The sequence below is a fragment of the Haplochromis burtoni genome, unplaced genomic scaffold (assembly GCF_018398535.1).
Source record: "Haplochromis burtoni strain Fernald_Lab_line unplaced genomic scaffold, NCSU_Asbu1 Contig_125, whole genome shotgun sequence".
Lineage (NCBI taxonomy): Eukaryota > Metazoa > Chordata > Actinopteri > Cichliformes > Cichlidae > Haplochromis > Haplochromis burtoni.
Window position 1 is genome coordinate 987,818 of NW_024582486.1, and position 20,728 is coordinate 1,008,545.

The 20,728-nt window shown below is 38.9% G+C and overlaps 2 protein-coding genes across 2 annotated transcripts in view; one reads left to right on the plus strand and one right to left on the minus strand.

The window, feature by feature from the left end:
- Positions 1-10,630, minus strand: part of LOC102306427 (guanine nucleotide-binding protein G(s) subunit alpha) — a 37,487-nt gene extending 26,857 nt beyond the window's left edge. Inside the window, exons 1-3 of the mRNA XM_005929712.3 lie at positions 8,869-10,630; positions 6,883-6,955; positions 357-411 (exon numbers count right to left, since the gene is read on the minus strand). Coding sequence (XP_005929774.1) covers positions 357-411; positions 6,883-6,955; positions 8,869-9,007 — 267 coding nt within the window. The 5' untranslated portion in view covers positions 9,008-10,630. The remainder of the gene's footprint in view (positions 1-356; positions 412-6,882; positions 6,956-8,868) is intronic.
- LOC102307127 (tubulin beta chain) lies at positions 5,778-20,533 on the plus strand. The gene is made up of 5 exons (XM_005929715.3): positions 5,778-5,784; positions 16,332-16,416; positions 17,755-17,863; positions 18,004-18,114; positions 18,584-20,533. Exons 2-5 carry the CDS (start codon positions 16,360-16,362, stop codon positions 19,726-19,728), a joined length of 1,422 nt encoding a protein of 473 aa, XP_005929777.1. The 5' UTR covers positions 5,778-5,784; positions 16,332-16,359; the 3' UTR covers positions 19,729-20,533.
- The last annotated feature ends 195 nt before the right edge of the window (positions 20,534-20,728 follow it).

Genomic DNA, 20,728 nt, shown 5'->3' on the forward strand with positions numbered 1-20,728 from the left:
ACCACCCGGCGAGTGGGTAGTGGGTGTTTGTAGACAAGATGATGCAAACTACAAGTGACTGTGACAATGTGGTACTGCCCAAAGTAACAGCAAGGAGAGTTGTGGTGCAGCAAATTTTTGTAACGACTCCCAGCTGGTTGGGAGCACACATGGGGTCGCTGACTGGTCTGAAGCAACGTGTGACTGAAAGCCTCCTCGCTTAGAATAAAGCATTGAGTTTTGGATTTTTTTATTTATTTTTTTTAAGAAGCTATAATCCATGTTTTTTCCTCTTTTAGCCAAAAACCTGCATATCAGACAGAACATTACAAACAATCATCATTCATCTATCAAAGGAAAAAAGAACAGTGTCTTACCTCTATAGCTTCTTTAATGTTGTTTTTAATATCATGAATTTTCTGTTTTTTCTCCCTGTGAAGAGAAGAGTTCGCATGTGCTTTATTTATTTATCACTTAAAAGCATAGATGGCAACTAGCTTTAATTGACCTAAGCTACAAAGGTTAACAGTGAATGATGACATTTAAAGAAATATTCATGTACAGCTATAAATCCAAATATGGCCATCGCAGTGCAACAGGGACAGGAAACAATATTTTTAAATAAAAACTGTAATTACACAGAGATGTTTTGTTTCTTCAGTGTCAGTCCCAGTGGATTCCAGTGGAAATGTGCTGTGTAATATTAACTTCTCCAGGATGTATTTGTCAGCCTAGAGCTAAATTATATCTGACATCAGTATTACGACTGCCCCACATACACAGATATTTTGTTTATTTGCTGACCAAGTGCAACCACTGAATTTTGCTGATACCAAAGAAGAACAGAACAGCTTGTCTTAATTTTGACAATGACATTCATTGGATGGGTACCGGTATCCGGTGCCATGATGGCACCGGTTCTGACATAAACGGTAGTAACCAGACCGAAAAGCAGCGCACATTTCGGTGCTTTATTTCGGTGCTTTTTTTTCCTGAGCTGTGATACACTTCTAGCCAATCATTTTACGTTTCCGAGGATAGTAGGCGGGCCCAGGTACGTACGTTCTTTTAGAGCAGAGCTACAGATTAAAAATGTCCAAGGCGAAGCGGTCAAAGTCTGGCTGTACTTCACAGCAAAATATGCAAACTCAGCAGCCTGCAACAAGTGCTTTAAGCTGATACTGTGATACTGTCAAAGGAGGTAACACCTTGAATCCGATGAAACACCTGGTGACGCATAGCGTTTTTTTTTTAAAGCTGAGAAATGTGCCATATTTGATAGCTTGCTGCGAGACCTCACACCGAGCACATCTACTGCGGGTGTGGTGCCTGTTATCAGACCCGGAGTTAGCAACATCCCCCAAAAACACGAAGAGGAGCGTCCTGGCCCCTAGCCCTGCCAGTGTAGCAGAAATGATGACTGATGATGATGCAGCAGCAGCCGTTCTTCTCTGCGTGAGTAGCTTAATGTTGTTCGTGTGTAATTTACGTTGAGTAGGCTCACCACGTTATTACATTAATGCATGTAAGGTGAACTAGCAAACACTGTTGTAGTTACATGCTGTCTTCTTGTTTGATGGCAGATACTCCCTTCACCCTGGCCAAAAAGGCTAAAATGACCAAAGAAAAAGAGGGAAACAGCTAAACATGAGAGGTTTAGGACAAAGTTTGTGTTTTTTTCCATTGTTTAAGCACTGCTTCCAGCCAAGAGTGATGCCATAAATCCCCTATAGCTGCAGGAAAGGCTAACATTGTTATCTTTTTACAAAAAAAACCCAGCTGAACATGAGAGGTTTTTGGACCAATTTTGTGTTCTCCATTCTTTAAGCACCGGTTTGAGCACCGGCACCGTTTCAAAAGTACCGATTTGGTACTAGTATCGGATAAAACCTAAACAATACCCATCCCTATTCATTAAGCACTAAACCACACAGCTAGTTGATTGTTATAGTACATTTTTGTACTATAGTTTGAGAAGTCATGAACACCAAGGAGCCCAAAGTACTGCTAAATTAAATAATACGGTCCACATTTTGTCCTTCCTTGTCGTTGTAGAGATAAACAGAATTTCACAACGTGGCAGTTCATGCAATCTGTGAGCTTTGCTGATATCGCGAAGCACTGACGTCACACAGAAACATAAGTGCTGGATTCCTTCAAATGTGTCCTGACAAAACACAAAAGTCTGGTTGTTGAAATTCAGATTTGATAATGAATTCCACAAATATCTCAACAATGGGCTACTTAACCTTACAGCAAGAATACAAACCCTAAAATTAAGCGTGTACAACTTGTGCTGAGGGGAAAGATTTTAAATTAAAGGCATGGGTGGATATCTCTCGCTCATGCGTCCTATGTAAAATGTAAACAATACTTCCCAGTTGTAGCCACTTCACATGTTAATATAAAAGCACATGTGGGCATTTTAATCAGCTACCATCGCTGGCTGGCACCGAAATAGTAAAATATGTCAATATTTTAACCAAAAATATAATATTTCTGGGATGAATGCTGGTCATTTCTAATTGATATTCGAATCTTTTAAAGCGTTGTTGATAATAAGGTGGATTAATAACAATTATATCAGAACAGGCAACACAACAGCAGTACAAATTCTCCAAAACAACCCCGTGTCACTTATTCTGAGCACTTTCTGCCTTATTCCAGATGTGAATTTTTGCAGTGATCCTCATTCTCACCTATGACTATTTCTCCATACAGAGACCAACACAGCTGTACAGATTTCTTTCGTCTGCATATTTACAAATATTTTTAAAAAGCACCCAATTTCTCTAAATAATTGCCATTTAAATTCATGGCAGTAGGATATATTCCTGACTGGTGAAAAAAACAAGTCAAAAGAGCACAGAAGACCTGAACACGCACTGCAACTGACCTAATGACATGAAACGCAATCAGGCTAAAAAGAGAAATCCACCCCAAGTACAAAAATCCATTCAGACAATTGCTTTCACAGGATTTTTGCACACATCCCTGTTTTGTTTTTTCAAAGCAAATATTAATCGATTCCTTTCTGATTGCTGGTCAAACCAGTCGCTGACTCTATGTGACAAAATTCACCAAAACACATGCAGTAAGCAGCTTCAGGTACTTTTCCTGCTATGAACATATGTGTCACAGTCAGTAATCACTAACTAACAGCAAGTCTGTGAATAACTTGATAAAAGGTCAAATAAAACCTGACTGTGTTTGAGTTTGTGATCTCTCTACGGTCTAAAGCATAGGTGTCAAACTCTGGCCCCAGCCTAATTACATTTGGCCCGCGAAGCCACACCAAATTACTATTAGAGCTGGCCTACTGGTATTATACAGCTAATATATATATTGTTTAGTATTAAGCTTTGCTTGTTCCATATTCAGTTTTTCAGCAAAACTTGTTTGAGTCCATAAGAAAAGATTCATTCTCATATCTGGAGGAAGATTTTTTTTTTCAATAAATATTAACGTCAGCCCGCGACTTTGTTCCAGTTTTGAATTTTGGCCCACTGTGTATTTGAGTTTGACACCCCTGGTCTAAAGGAAGCTTTGCTCAGGTAACACTCGAGTACAACCATGAGTGCACTCTGTTGACCACTGTTGACCTACCAAGTCCAACAGAGTCAGTCCTTTCTCCCAGTTAAACTGTCATTAATCTAAAAGAAATGATGTGAGTTTCTAAACTCAGCTGCTTTAAATCAAATCTCCTAGATAACAGGCTGTAATTCATAAGGCTACAGCTTTTATATCAAATTATTAACATCATTCTATATTACCACGGTATGCTTTAAAGTGAGCTTAAAAAGAAAGTTGCTAGCCTATGACTCGCGTCCCTCTGCTTCACAGTCAGATCCATCTCTCACTCATAATGTCTCGATTTATTTTTTTAAAAAAACAAATAAAATGGTGATGGCACAAATACTCAGTTTGATGTTAGTCTATGGGTTTACCTGGTGACCCAACCTTGTCATGTGTTTCATTCTCTTTGTCTAACTTGTTTATATGTTCTTCCAGTTGGCTTATTGGTTGACTCAACAGTTGTAGCCTGTCTAAAAAAAACAAATAATCAAATAAAAAAAATATTGTCCTGATGCTTTTGGCTACATCTATGTGAACACTCCCACCCGCCTGAAAATACAACAAAGTGATTGAAAGCATTGTTAAGAACATGCCAAAGTAGCATGTGGTGATATAACCCTACCCATAAAGAAATCCCAGCCAATCAAAAGCATACAAGCAAGCAGCAAACAACGCAGCACACGGCAGCTTCACCTCCATCCTAGATGGGAGGAGCCAGGATGTGAGGAAGCAACATGAGTGAGGGAATTGAGGCTCCATGTGAATGTAATGAAACTCACTCAAATGCTATATTCCTCACACTAGGACCTCCACAAGATAAATAAGTAAATAACAGATCACCTCTATTAAAAGGAGCTGTCCTGCTCAGTCATCTCTCGTGTCCCCCACCCATTTCCTGGTGTGTCACTAAACACCACCATCATCATCATCCCACTACCAGCTCCTTACAAATACCTGTGCCTGACCTTACCTTGAATGGCAAAGCCTTGCATGCAGAGGGGGAAACCCACAGAGTGAAAAGGAACCCTAACAAAGACTGGGAATTCATCACTGCACCGGGGCGCCTGGGTCTGTGAGAAGCGTCTGTTTGATGCGACCCAAAAATAAGCACATGATGATTCTTCTAGCCCAAAACCCCTTTCAAGGAAACTGATGATTAAGAATAGAAAAATGTGACTTTTATTTCCACTGCATCAAGTTGGGAAGGAGTTTTAGGAAATTCACAAGACAGGGTGGCTAAAAGCACCCAAAGCCATGTTTCCACATGAAAAGCTGACAAGGACAAAGCCTTCCTCCTGTGCCACACAACTTTTCACTATTTGCTCCACAACAATACAAAAAAACCCCAACAACTTTATTTTCCTGACTAACAGGAATGACAGGAGCTCCTCCCCTCTGTTAAGAACATCGGGTTGAAAAAGTGAGAAAATGTTTAGTAAATTTTACAGTTTACCAAAAGGAAAAACCTTTTACTTCTTTGTTATAAATGCGAGACAACATAAAGCACATCTAAAGCTGTGTAATTACCTTTAAAAGGCATTTTGCTGCTTAAACTTTCTCTAAGCAACCTTTTTCAGTCACTGCGTCTATTTATCAGTAATGTTAACAAACAGCTGGCTCACAGCACAACTCAGACACCAACGCAAACTTGCAGTAAGTACAAAAAAAGACAAACTCATGTTACTTCAGATGGTACACAGTTCAGCAGAGTTCTCCATAGGGATTTTGATTATGAGCCATAATACTGTAGCGATCCAAAGTGAACATAATACGAGGTTTGATATTGTGAAACGATGGTATGATATCAACCTTCCTTAAAGACATTATATTCACCATGTTGCAGAAAAAAAACTATAACCAATCAAATGGCAGCGATCTTCTACCAGTGTGATTGACAGGAGATCAGTGTTACCATGAAGTTAGACAGGAAGTGGTTGGTTAGAAGGATGTCCACCTGTTATGTTGGGCAGTAATCAGTCCATACCAGCAGTTAGGCTAATGTTAGCTAACATTAGCCAGAAGAAAGACCGTCTGATGCAACTCGGCTAGCAAATATTCATCTTATTAAATAAACTTTTTTATCCTTATACTGACACCAAGGTGTACATTTATCTTTCAGCCACTGTAGACTGCATATAAATGACAAGCATAACAGGTCAGGACAAACTGGAGTTTGTCTCCTCACTGATTTGGTTGATGCTAATCGTAGATAGTACGTGCTCTGCCGATGTCACGTTGACTTCAGTGCACTTAACGACAGGTGTCATTACTAACAATGGTTTTCTGGAAGAAAGAGTCTCTGGGTGTTGCAGAGGCTTAATTCCCAATTGTCTACACCTGACGAGGCGTGGATAAAGGCATGCCTCAGGTTGGCTCGGGGAAAGATGCCACTTCTTACCTTCATGCTCTCCGGGCTGTCATCTTTAGCTGAGGTTAAGTAATATAAAATAAAACCAATGTTTCTGCAAACTCTGGACTCAGTCTACACTTTATGTTGTGTCGAGCCGGGCTGTGACATAAGGACCTGGAAGTCTGTTTTAATTCTTATAAACAATGTGGAGTATATTTAACCAGCATGCATCCCTACTGATTTTAGAAAAGGTAAAAACCAGAAGATCCTGCTGTGCATGAAGTTAATACAAAGTAAGGAACTACTGCAGCAGTGCTTCTGCAATCTAAAAACAGTTTACACTCGCTGCATTACGAGGTTTTATAAAAAGGTAAATGCCTCTTAAAATACTGCAATTGATGCATATTGTTTAACACACTATGATAAAATACTAAGATATATATATGGAATTTGTTGGTGTATAGACATGTATAGAATATTTTTTTAAACAGTTATCATAAAAGGCTGATTTTCCATTTTCACAATGAATCCAATAACATTTTGTTTTTTCTTTCATTCTCCAATTAACACTTCAAATACAGTATTTCTGTTAGCTATAATATAAAAACAAGCTGGAAACAGCTGCTAATTCATCACTTCTAAATATATGGTTAAAGAAATTATTTATAGGCAAGAACAGTAACATCCAATGCTTCTTTTTACTTCTGTATTTAAGGTGATTTTAAAAGTAATAACTAACCAAGTCTCCTGCTCTACCTGAAAACTTGAAGACTGGTGGGAAAGGTATTTTGTATCAGTGGTATCTTCTTAATGCCCCATTACTCCTCTCCAAAACATCATTACATAATTTAGGTATTTGGTCAACAAATATGTCAGTACCTGAGCAGATATCCATCTAAATGGGTTCCTTTACTCTAAAGAGAAACTGTGGGAGTGTTTAGTGAATAGTGAACTGAGGGGGAACCAGCGAAACTTACTCTGCGTTGAAGCCATTAACGTGCAATATTCGCATCTGTTTGACTATCGTACTTTTCCCGGATTCACCAGCCCCTGAAAGCAGAGAAACAACAAGTCAGACAAGAGTTTCATGAAGTTGTACAAGCAACTAAAATATCCAGGAAGGAGCAGAGATGGAAGGCATTTTGATGTTCCAAGGTTAGACGAGTCCTGGAAGCACTACACAGCGATGCCTTTAATGATTTGAACTACAACAATGTTGCACCTTAGCAGAGAAGTCCTGTCCATTGTGCACAGACATTGCCCTGTCACAGGCCTTACCTACTTTTAAACAGTGCATGTTACACAAAAGCCAAAAGGCGAGACCTCGATGTACCCAACCTAAGAGTCAAGAACCTTTTACTTTTCTTATCTCTTTTTACTGCTCTTATCATTGACTGCTCTTATCTTATGTATGAAGAAACTTGAGTTTTACTTGAGTATTCCCATTTCAACAGTGCATTTTACTTCACTGTGTTTAAGAAGGAAATATCCTTTTTTAAAACATTACTTCATGTATTTGTTACTTTGCAGTTTCTGATTTTACATTAAAAAAAACAAAAAGGTCAGCGTATTATACACACTGCATTGTTAAAGATTAAACCGGTGGTTCCTGCCACTTCTGGCTAGTGACCTCTTCCAAAGGCAGTTCCTCCAAAGAGAGATTTCCCCTTTAAACGTCTCATTTAAAGAACAATTTTGAGACCCATTATGTCACAAAGCAACACACACAGACCAGAAAAGCAAACCTCATGATCCCTTAGATTTCTCCTGTGACCCAAACCCTTATCTTGGGAACCACAGGTAACTTCATGAATTGTTCTACCTCACCTTGGCAAAGCACTAAACACTAGGATACTACTTTTAACTTGTACTACGCATTTTATGCAACACTGAATCGTAAATACATTTAGCTTGTGTAGTTTTACATAGGGAGGCTGATGCACGACACGTGCACTTTCACCAAAGTCTGCCCCTTCTTCCAGAGGCGACAAGGACCAAGGAAAAAAAAAAAAAAAAGCTCCAACATGTAGACAACTATTCTCTCCCCGAGCATGTCATTCAGGAGAAAAACTGCTAGACCCTGAACCCTGAGGTTAATAATTAAGAAAATAAATTTCTGGATAAGAACAGCCTTCAACGTGTCCTTGCAAAACTGAGTGTGAAAGGAGCCCGGCCATCACATCTCCATCCCCAAGCACCAGGAGCCAGCCAGGCTACAGGCCTGCTTTTCAGAGAAGGCGTAGAGCGAGAGAAACAGGCATTCAAGGCAAACTAGTAATCCTAATTTGCACTCTGTAGTCCAGCACAAGGGCTGGCCTTAAGGTTCACACTGCATCATGTCAGGAAGGCTCTCGTGATGAGGCCAAAAATAGCTTTACCAAATAATGGCTAATTAGAGGATATTAATTTCCAGAGTGGGTGGTGTGGAGGGATTATGCAAAAAGAGAGAGAGAGAAAAAAAAAAAAAGTATGTCATATGCAGTGTGAAAACTAGGCTCAACCAGGATGTACGCTGCAGCCACAAATGAACCAGATCACAAGTTTGGTTTCTTTTTTTTTTTTTTTTTACATGTGTGGAGGTGAGAAAGAGCCATGCACAAACGCCCGTGAGTGGCCTCCCGGCCTCTGCGTGGTGCCTGTGTGTGTGTGTGTGGTTCCCTCACACAGATGGTGGTGTCTGTCTGCCCCCCTCTCTCTCACATGTTCTGCAATCATGCTCCATAATATCCCATGAATGCAGACAGGCCTGCTTTTTCAACTGTCCTGTGCCAAGACGCTTGAAGCGAATTAGTCGGGACTTCATGGCGTTGCATCAGTTCTTGATGCCTTGCTGTAACAGTGGTCCTTACACACTTTTCATGGGTACAGTCTGCTACAGTGGCACCAACATGAGTTAAACAGGTGAAAATGCTGTTTTGTAGGAACAAAATGGAAACAGTAATGTTAAATTTCACAAAACCTACCCAACAGCAGTAGCCGATGAGTTGCCCGGTATATCTGTTTGTCTTTTTGGAGCTGCTTCTCAATCTTTTTGTTGGCTTCCCTCTGTGCCTTCTCCTCATTTCGTTGGTCTTCAGTCTTACTATTGCCAAGGCAGCCCATCTTCCCAAAAACCCAGTTGCAGGTTCAGGGTTTGGAGGCAGGGCGGTTGATATGGTTGGGGTAGGTGGGTGAAAGAAGAGGGTGATGGTCAGAAAAGAGAGGATCTTTTTTTAAATCAATCCCAAATTCCTAGACTGGCCCAAGAGAGGAACACCTGGCTCCAAATGGGTGACATGTATCTTGCCAGATGCAGAAGAAGTAGACGCCAGGTAGTAGACAGTGAGCTTCACCAGGCTTTGGCACAATGTGTATGTGTGGAGGAGCTGATGGGGTGGGGGGTGTGGATATTTACTGGCAATTTATCAGCAACAGATCAGTCAGAAAGGAGCAGAGCTACGATGCCGCCCTTCTCAGATGCTTGATTCCTGTAGTTTTTTCCCCCCACTGTAAATCCGCAATGAAGTCATCAACATTGATATGAGAGTGGATGTAAAATTTCCAGCTTCTGGCTGCACATGAATGAGTGTCTAGGGATGGCGATGGTGCTGGTGGTGGGGTCCAGCTTCCTTAAAGGTGTATTTTTTTTTTTACCCCCCCTTCTTTTCCTCCTTTGTTTTAAATATACACGTATGTATATTTTCTCAAGCTTTGATGTTAAATCTTCCTCAGCAAATGTCTCCTCCGGAGCCCATCTTTGGCAGATGCCTCACTACTCTGCCGTTCAATTCATTTCCACTCACAACCAAAAAGAGCCCCGTTTTCTTTTTTTCCATCGACTCTCCCTTTAAATATAATTTCAGGTTATTATTTGAAATCCTATCTCAGGCTGGCCAGGAAAAAAAGCACATTAACAGGGCGGATGGGGAGAAATTAAAAAATAAATATTTCCTCTTAAAATGACGGCATGTGAATCATCAGGCTACAACCCGGGCTTCTGTCTCCACCACAACAGTCACATTATATATAGGAGCCTTATCAATAAGATCCCGTTTTTAGCCGATGTCCAAATTATTTCCTCTCCCCCGTAAGTAGATGCTGGTGCTTGGCTTTTTTTTCCTGAGGTTTCACGAGAACCCCCCCACCCCCCAAAGAAAAGAAAAAAGGAAAAAAGAAAAAAGAAAAGAAAAAAAGGGGGGAAAGAAACAAGGCCCCTTCTCCGTCCTTTTTCTCTCCGTAACGTCAATTTATATTTCTCCTCACATCAGAAAGCTTCTCCGGGGCCGAGCTAAGGCGGTGTTTGGCAGCTGGATGTCCTTGAATATAGCGCGATATCCAGGTGATATTCGTGGAAAATCCTCCGTTATTTTCCCGTTTGGCGCAGGTACAAGCCGCTGTCAAGTCTCTCGGATTGTTGTATTCCCTTTGAATCCGTATGGTAGATTATGGTTACATGTGCATGATACATGAACATACCGCGGTGTTTTCAATCACTGGTCCAACGGCGACGCTGTCATTTTTAACCGCCGACAGGCCGCGGTTGCTCCGATGAACCGGTCGGGGAGGTGAGACTCGTTTCTTTGCTGTGTTACCCTGAATTATTTTTGCCCACCTTTTTTTTTCTCTGAGAATTGAACATTGAGATAGATAGCGTTGTAGAGGCGGGGTGGGGCAAACGGCTCTCACGGAACCCTGGGAACGAAGAACCGTGGTCAAGTTTTCCGGGACGGAGAAACTCGACTTCCGCTGGAAGCTTTCACAATAAAAGCCGAAAGGACGCATAAGCGGAACTAATCTCTTAAAAATAGATGTTTTCGTCCTTTTTAAGTATTTTTTGCTGACACACACAAAAACAAATACAGGGTGTGTATACAGTTAGGTCACACGTCTTTGATTTAATGTTTTTCTGTGTTTTTATTTGTATTCTTGCACTCTACAAGACATTGCCTGATTGTATACTGGACCTTTGTGCAATCCCTCAGTTCACAGTTCACTAATTCGAGGTCATTTCTTACTATTATATATGAGAGCTTATTTTGACTGAAAAAAAAAATGCCATCCAAGTCAAAATTACTGGTTCTCATTTCAAATTTTAGACTTCATAACTTGAAACTTCTTTTTCCAAAAGTTTGAGTAAGTTGAAAATTACATATTATCCCACATGTTTGGCCTATGGCTGGCAAAAAAAAAAAAAAGTTTTGGTTGTTTTGTTTATTTCTTTCCGTGGCCTGAAAACAAGCTTCCATAATAATTTACAAAATCTCTCTGTTGTGGCCTTCTTCAGACACAAAAAACTTGTGGACTGATCAGTAATAATAACAATGGTAATTACAATGGAGGTAACGTAATAGTGATAAGGGTTGTTTCCCCTGCAAAAGGAAAAAAAAGGTCATAATTTTTTTTTCACCTTATATTTTTAAACTTCACCATCATACACCGGCTGCACCTGACATTTCAGAACAGTTGCCTTTGAGGGAAGTGGCACAAATAGGAAGTTGGGCTGAATGATGACCTTTTTCCTATGATTATACATTTCTACCTCAATGATGGTGCTCTACAATGTCCCCATTTATAGGTAGCAATGAGTCATTAAATGATTTGAGTACAAAAATCACATCAGCCGTCATAATTTTTTGGGTTAAAAAATGCAAATAGCTTGTGATTTGTTTTGATAGCAAAGGTCCTCACAGTGATGTGTCATAAATGGCCTCCACAGTAATGTGCTCTCAGCCCCATCCAACACTGGAATTTTAGACTTCCAATTTTAGACAGCACTTTCCACCACTGTTACCACCAAATCCAAGAAAATCTTTTGAACATCTGGGTTTTGAGGGATTATCTGGTAGCACATGGTGGTATAAGACCTTACTAAGACAATTTATGTTGTTTTGTTTAACCATTAAATATACAGGGGTCGGGGTCTTTTAGAATTCTAAACCATGCATTTAATAAAAGGGAACATCAACAGGCTTAGATTTGAGCCTTGGCTAATTTGACCAGAGGTCCCAAAGAAACCCCAGTACTCCTATAAGTGTAAGAAAAAAGGGAAATATTTTCAATATTTTATTTTATTTACTTATTTAACATGTGACATTTGACATTGATTCACTAATCCATGCAAATCTATGTGGAGCTCAGGGCAAAGGGTTCCTGATAAATATAGCCCTGCAGCAACAGAAAATCCCAGAAAAAGCTTAAAATAAAAATCAGGCATCCAAGCATTAATTGAAGAAAAAAAAAAAAACAGCCTTTGAAACTTTTGCTATGTGAAACATTTATTCTTTTCACAGATTTTTGCAGTTCTTTTAAAACTGGCTTTAAAATCCTCTCTCTGAACTGCACAAAACTTACAGCCACACAAGTGGAGTTTTAATTATTTTTAAAATATATTTAGTAAATACATTAATATTTTTAGTATATGTGTGTGTGTGTGTGTGTGTGTGTGTGTGTGTGTGTGTGTGTGTGTGTTAAAGTATAACGTTTCACCTGAACTGCGAAAACAGAACAAACATCAATACATTTAACCCACCCACCAAATCTTAAGGCCGAGAAGGTACTTTTGGCTTTTATTTTGAGGGTAATGTGAGAGTAACGCTCGTTTCCGCCTGCATGCCACTTGACGCATCTGGAATGAAGCAGGGTCGGATCACATGATTGCCCGGAGCGTCATGAAGCAGAGGTACAGAAGGGGAGAGGCGCCCTCTTTGAAGCAAAATGATTATTATCCTGTCCGCCGCCTCATTCAACACCTCTGACAAACTTTACATCAAGTTATTCAAATATCGGCTCATAAAGAGGTTAATGCTTCCATATACATTCAATCGCAGTAACACCGCTAGGTTACTAATAACAGGAATATGCTAATACGACTATCAACAGTTAATAAGTGAAGGGCAACAATCTTGTTTACCAAATTCTTCAGGTGGCAAAAATGGGAAAAAAAAGTCCGTGTAAAAAGTAAGTGATAAAACTTGCAGCCTTTCAAAGCAAATGTATCACATGGTTTGGTACAAATTACTACTTTAATGGCATGTTGTCACATCTGATAGAAAAAGTAAACGTAAGCTCTCCGTTTATAACATTATTATTGTCACTTCTTTCCAAACTAAACGGTGATTATGAAAGTCAAATTAGCGCTGTCAGTTATTTGAGAACGAAAAAGAAAGTAGCGATGCCCTGTTGGAATCGCATTTTAAAAGCTGCGAAGAAACTTTCATTAAATTACAAAAGACTACAACAGTGAATGCAAAACAAATGATGAGACTCTGATAGAGGACTTCAGGAGGAGAAGGATATCTATAAATCATGTCCTGCCTTTCACAGTCTGCAAACCAATTCAACACCTAATGGAGCTTCTGAAACAGCGTTTACAGGGCTTTGCCAAAGACCACTGAGGTCACATTGCTTTAGTAACTCATGGTTTTTATTAATCTGGCATTGAGAGACTACCAACACTTTTTAGGGTATGTTATGGTTAATGCTAAGACTAGGATAGACCTTTTATATATATATATATCTTATGTCTATAAAAAATACAAAAAATCATGAAGCTGAAATGTGAATTTAGCATCCAGCAAAAACAAGATGTAGTAATATTAAAATTTTTGTCTTTCTAACAATGAATATTGTGCTGTCATTGTTAGTCATGAGCGAAACTTAGAAGTCTCCACCTCGACGTTAGGTACTCAATAAATAGTTCCATGCCATCTTTACTTTGATATAACGGAAGTTTATTTCAAATGAAAGAACAATTGTTTTTGTCATCTATAAGTCAAAATTGGAATTATTATTTCAGAAATTCAAGCCTTTTTTTCCTCAGATGTTTGAGTTAGTCAAAATTCTGATATAGCCACATATGGCTGAAAGAATTGTTTGTATGTTTGATTGTTTGTTTTTTTCCACTGCTGGAAACAAACTTCTATAATAACACACAAAATCTCTGTTTGCATGATTATTTGTTTATCCTCCTAGAGAATCAGGAGCTAAACAACCAATCTTGGCACACAGGTACATCATAGGCCCCCGGAGGTTCTTATCTATATCAGATACTACAGTGTCATCATGTTGCCAAGGAACCACCTAGCAACGTGCTAAAATGACCAGTTTTTAGTTGTTATTCATGCAAAACAACCTTTAAAAAGCTCAGTATCATTTTATTGTTGGACAACAATTTATCATTTATATCCACAAAAGTTTAAATATGAGTGATATTTTATGCCATCATGTAACCACCTAGCATATAAATAGCATCTACCACACATATGTTTTATTTATTTATTCACTTTTCTCACTCTGATTAAGTATATAGGTTTGCCAGCAGCATTAACAAGCCTAACATTACTGTTGCATGGACATGTACTTGTAATAAATACTTTAATATTTAATTTACCAAATACTTTATTTGGTAAATTTTGCTCATTATTAGAGTTCAAAAGGATTATCCGGGATACGCTCACTAGCTAATGACCATCCGTGGGTGTGTGGTTTCACAGTCACCCCCATCCCACCCCCTCGCTCATCACATCTGGTTTCAAAACACCAAAATGATGACAACAATAATGCTAAACATGAGGTAAAAGGTACATCAGAAATTTTGAGGTAACAGGTCGTCAGTAGCTAGTGGGTGAGATCACACTGTGTTTGCTTTGAGGGCTATATCACTGACGTCGTACGGATCCTGGAGTCTTAACAGTCTTAACAGAGTATTAAGAGCAGTCTGAAGCCTGAACTTTGGACTTATTCCTTATACATCCGGTGACCTTATTAACATCCATTTTTTGCCGTCTTTACTATGTACATTTACCATTGTAAGAGCATATATGTGACAGAAAATCTGGAAAAACATAACACTTCATAATGGTTCTACCCTAAACTTACTGACGAGCTGCAAAAAGCAATAAAAACAATTATTTAAAGTAATTAAACAGACACTGAGAGCCATTCAAAAAAAGGACGTCCTGTCATCTTCACTCACCTCCTGGCGATTTAGATATGCAAGTGGCTCTTTGGCCTTTAGATCACAGACGGATGCATGTAAAACACACACACACACCTCCCTCCATAAATGTGTCAAACAGCAAGAGAAACAAGCTCAGGGCAAAACACATAAAGGTCATCAATGACAACTAAATGCTGCTGTGGCTCACTAATGAATGCCCATAGACGAGTGAAAAAAGACTTAATAACTTCAATTTCAGAAGCAATATAAATGCAAAATCTCTGTAAACAAAACTTTTCTCAGTTCGACGGCGTTTTTGTCGTCGCAAACCACGTGCACTTCGCTTATAAGGTTTTGCCAGTATACTGACAGGAACTTTGTACAGTCACCTGCTAACTGTCAAAGTGGGTGGTAGCATGAACTACAGTAAAAATCTCAACAAACGCAAATGATTTGACCATATGTGGCATTTCTGTAGGTGTGAGCAATAGAGCCTTTGTCCTTATGCTGACCTGTACTGAAGGTACAGTCAAGGAGAAAACTTACACTTAAATAATTATGATATTTTCTGTGCACACTAACTAATAAAGTAAGTTAAAAGCTATGACAGGAGAATAACATTTGTCCTCTTTGTTTATCTCTAAATCACTTCTCTCAACTATAGTAACAATAATGATGGTTTAATTCTGTTTAAACCAATTTGTCACCCAAATGCATAACTTTATTCAGTTATATCATGTTATGCTTACATAAATCCTCTAGATGGTAGCATCTCTCACACATATAACATTCACTGCAAACAGATGTATCTACAGTGTTAACATTATTTTCTTCTCATATATAAACAAGCATGCTTATTGAGTGTTATCTGACGCTGACCAGAGAAACACATCAGCTTCCATTTATTTCTGGTTCTCTTCCTTCCTGCTTTTGCCCAGCTGCACAGCTCAGATGTTCTTTTTATATCCAATAAAATGTCGTGTTTTGCATTAGTACGACAATATTGCAAAGTATTAAAATATTCCAAGAGCGCACCTTACTTCATCTAAACATGTTTCAATTGCCTTTTATCAACACAAAATGCACAGGTTTATTGAATATGAATAAGTTGTGTTGATTTAACTCAGTTGTTTAAGTTTCTGCCGATGTCCACTATTGAAATAAATAAATCCAACTTGGCCTTTTTTTCAGTGTAGAGGTGTTTTGCAAGTCTACAAAGTTTTATACAAAAGGAAATATGCCATGCCTTTTTCATAATTAGCTATTTATATTTGCATATGTGGAACATACAGATATCAAAACAAATCTAAAGCAGACATGCTATGTCTACTTAGTAATGGAAGCATAAACAATGAATGGTAAACGCTGCTATTCTGTGCACAGTTTCCATTGTGTATCATGGGTCTCTCACATATTATCAGCAGGGGTGACTCCCCGACACTGCTGGTGACATCATTTCTTGTACTATAAAAGCTGACAGGAGGACTGAAGACTATCACAGACCACCAGCTGTTCTGCGTACTGTAGCCCGACCATCATGCGTGAAATTGTACATCTGCAAATTGGACAGTGTGGCAACCAGATCGGCTCAAAGGTAAAATAAATAAAATATATAGACAAATGCATTAGCATCGTTAAAACTTCCTATGTAATTCTTAAAAAGATTATTTAAAGATGCGTCAGTTTGACTATAAACCACTTTTTACTCTAATTGTGGTTGAGATAAAATGACAGAAAATACTTTTCTTTACTGGCCGCATTATTTTGCTTTTTTCTATTTCGGTGTATATTGTCACATGCAATTTTTCTTTGCATATCAAAAACAGTTTTGAGTGACACAGGGTGTTCCCTGTCAGGCATTCAGGCTAAAGATAAGAGCTAAAATGAGAACTGCAGTGCGAGCACTGGGTGTGACATTTTTATCGTCGCTCACACAAAAAAGAGAGTGAAACTACAAGATAATAAAGCTGAAAACATAACACTTTTAGATACTTTTAAAGTTGACTCAAGATGCTGACTTTAAATAACTTTACCATTTGTACAACTCGAGATCTGAGCTTGAGGAATCTGTTATTAATTCTGTATTGTTTATGTAAAGATTTCCATTTGTACAACCTGATGTGTCTAATACGTAAAACTAAAAAAATGTTAAAAGATAAAGTCAATTATTGTAGCAGTCAGCGCAACTTAATTAAAGTCATTTCGAATATATTGCATACGTGGGAAGTTAAACAAACTTGTTGATTTTTGCAGTTGAGACAATTTTTTAAAAAAATCTAATTTTATGTCCAATAGCAAATTCTGCACATCGTGTGTGTAAATAAACTCCAGTTTAATCCAATTTACATGCAACAGAAGAAAGCTTTAAAAATCATAAATGAACCAACCACTTCCTTATTTGTTAAACTACACACCCTAAAATTTTTATTAATTTTAATGCTATACTCACAAAACACAAAGCACAAAATAATCTAAATCTAAAGTGTATTCAGAGGCTGTTTGAAATTAGAGAGTAACAGTTTGAACTCAGGGCGGAAAAGTAGGGGTCCGGACAAACATTGAGGGATTAACTGGTGGAACATTCAATATGAAAATGTAAAATAAATGTTTAAAAGTAATATGGTAACCAACTTTAGTGCTGATGTATGGTTTTCATTTTTTTTATTATCTATTAATTTGGTGAGATGTTATAAATTTCTTGTTATTTAGAAAAAAAACAGTAGATTTAACAGCCTGATATTTTAGCCTACACCTTTTTGTTTTAATGGTCATTAGGGTTGTAAATACTGTAAACAGTGATCAAAATATATTTTTTAAAGAAACCATTTAAAGACCTTAACATCAAAAGTGTTAAATGAAGTATTAATTTTCTGCATCTGCAAACATTTTTTGCTTCTGCTTATGTTATACTGATGCTTTTATTTCTTGGCAGTTTTGGGAAGTGATAAGTGAAGAACATGGGATCAACGCAACAGGCATTTACGAAGGAGACAGCAACATCCAACTGGAGAGGGTCAACGTCTACTTCAACGAGGCGCACGGTGCGTTATTAACTTGAGCTGCTTTATCTGGCTTGATAAATTTCAAATTTTTATTTATAAATTCCAGCTGTTTACAAATTTACAAATAAACAATATTAAAATTAATTAAGTCTTTTTTAAAACTTCAACTGTGTTTGCAGGTGGTAAATATGTCCCCAGGGCCCTACTGGTGGACCTGGAGCCTGGCACCATGGACAGTGTAAGAGGAAGCCGCATTGGGGCCCTTTTTAGACCAGACAACTTCATCCATGGTGAGATAATCAATAATATGCAAACTCTGAAACTCTGAAACTTTCTGTCTCACATTTCTGTGCTTTTGATTTTCATGACTTTTTGAGAAAGGAGGCTATATGCAGTTTACTATATTATACACTACATGTTGTGCTTTGGATTTAGAAAGCTCTTGGATAGAGTTGTACAGTGTAAATGCTATATTATTTTTATAATATTACCCTTGCAGTAAGAAAATAATAAGGTTTCCATCTTGGCTTTATTTAAAAAAAAACCCCAACTGAATTTGACTTATTGAATTTCAGAAAGTAAAACTGATAAAACTGATAAAAAATTATTGCAAAATAGCTGTGCTAAGCATTTAACCTGTGAAAAGTTGATACATTTACTGCCCTAGAACTGAAAAATGTCACAATTTCTTTTCTTTTTAAAATTGTGATGCATGTTATCAGCATCCTTGACCTACATACATTTATTCTGGCATTACAGGAAACTCAGGAGCTGGGAACAACTGGGCAAAAGGCCACTATACAGAGGGCGCAGAGCTGGTGGAGCAGGTGATCGACAGGGTGAGGCACGAGAGTGAAAGCTGCGACTGCCTGCAGGGATTCCAGCTGGTTCACTCACTCGGGGGCGGCACTGGTTCTGGAATGGGAACCCTCATCATCAACAAAATCCGTGAGGAGTACCCCGACCGCATCATGAACAGCTTCAGTGTCATGCCGTCGCCTAAAGTCTCTGACACGGTGGTGGAGCCCTACAACGCTACGCTGTCAGTCCACCAACTTCTGGAGAACACTGACGAGACCTACTGCATTGACAACGAGGCCCTCTATGACATCTGTTTCCGCACGTTAAAACTGACCACGCCGACTTACGGGGACCTCAACCACTTGGTTTCCATGACCATGAGCGGGGTCACGACTTCTCTGAGATTCCCTGGACAGCTCAACGCCGACTTGAGGAAGCTCGCCGTCAACATGGTGCCCTTCCCTCGCCTTCATTTCTTCATGCCAGGCTTTGCCCCTCTGACGCCACGTGGCAGCCAACAGTACAGAGCTCTCACTGTACCGGAGCTCACCCAGCAGATGTTTGACGCCCGCAACATGATGACAGCGTGCGACCCGAGGAGAGGCCGCTACCTCACGGTCGCTGGTGTCTTCCGTGGTAGGATGTCCACCAAAGAAGTGGATGAGCAAATGCTTGCCATCCAGCAGAAAAACAGCAACTACTTTGTGGATTGGATCCCCCATAACGTGAAGGTCGCCGTGTGTGACATCCCACCTAGAGGCCTCAGAATGGCCTCCACGTTCATTGGCAACAACACAGCCATTCAGGAAGTGTTTCGAAGAGTGGGCGAGCAGTTCGTCATGATGTTCAGACGGAAGGCGTTTCTCCACTGGTATACGGGGGAAGGTATGGATGAATTGGAGTTTACGGAGGCAGAGAGCAACCTCAATGATCTGGTCTCAGAGTACCAGCAGTACCAAGATGCCACTGCTGATCTAGATTGGGAACCAGAAGAGGAAGAAGAGGAGGGACCCTCACCATCAGCAACAAGAAAGGCACAGTCTAAGGTGGAGGTTACGTTGGAAACAGTGACTGAAATGAGCAAAGAAGCCAAAGATGAGTAGAAGATAGAAGAAATGTTGGAATATTGGTATTAAAATGAACTCTTACTCTGTAGTTTGTCGCATCTGTTGTTGGTGTAAGTGATAAAAGGTGCTGCAACATATTTGCAACAATAATGGTGATTGTCTGCTTTGTATTCTTAAACTGATCATGTGCTTGAATGTGCGTTTTCGAGGTCTAGATTTTTTTTTAATTTCACAGTAAATTTGTTAAATACTATTTTTGCATGTATATATGAAAAGTAATGTTTTGGCAGCAATATATATCCATCAGCTTTAAACATGAAGTGTCACCTTTACACTGCTTGACCAGTATCGTTTGCATTTTGCATAAGTTGTGATAGCAATTAAAAACAGTAAAACAAGAGTGAAATTTTGTTCCAACAATGAAAAAGGAAAACCATATTTTTACTTTTAATTCAGTGACACAATTTTAAGCTAAACTGGACTAAACTCAGCTCTACTGATGGACGTTCCTCTGACAGCACACTGACACTGATACCGGCTAAGGCTGTCGCACAGTTTCCTCCCACTTTCACGAGCCTGGGGCATAGAGATTACTCATAACTCGAACAAACTAGCTGCACTCTGAGATAAGTACACATGCTGCCAAGATGTCCAAGTTCAACCGCAATAAAGCCACACTGCACTGGGATTAAAGAAAAGCCTGTAAATCACATGGGGGTATAGGTTATGGTGACAAGTGCAGTATTGCCCCACAGAGGACAAATTCTACAATGTAGCAACAAAGCTAGGAAGGAAAAACAGCTGTCATGTTTACCAAAAAGCAAGCAGGGTTAATATCACTCAAAAAAGAAAAGGACTGACTAAAGAGAGATATTACTTCTCATTCTCAATAGTTTGAGTATTCAGTAATAACTCAAAAGCTATGTAAATGTTAAAAAAATAGCTTTATTTCACATAATCCTGTCCAGCAGCATTAACATTTATTGTAATTTTATTGAATAATTATGTAATTAACCACAAGATATCACACTCAGCT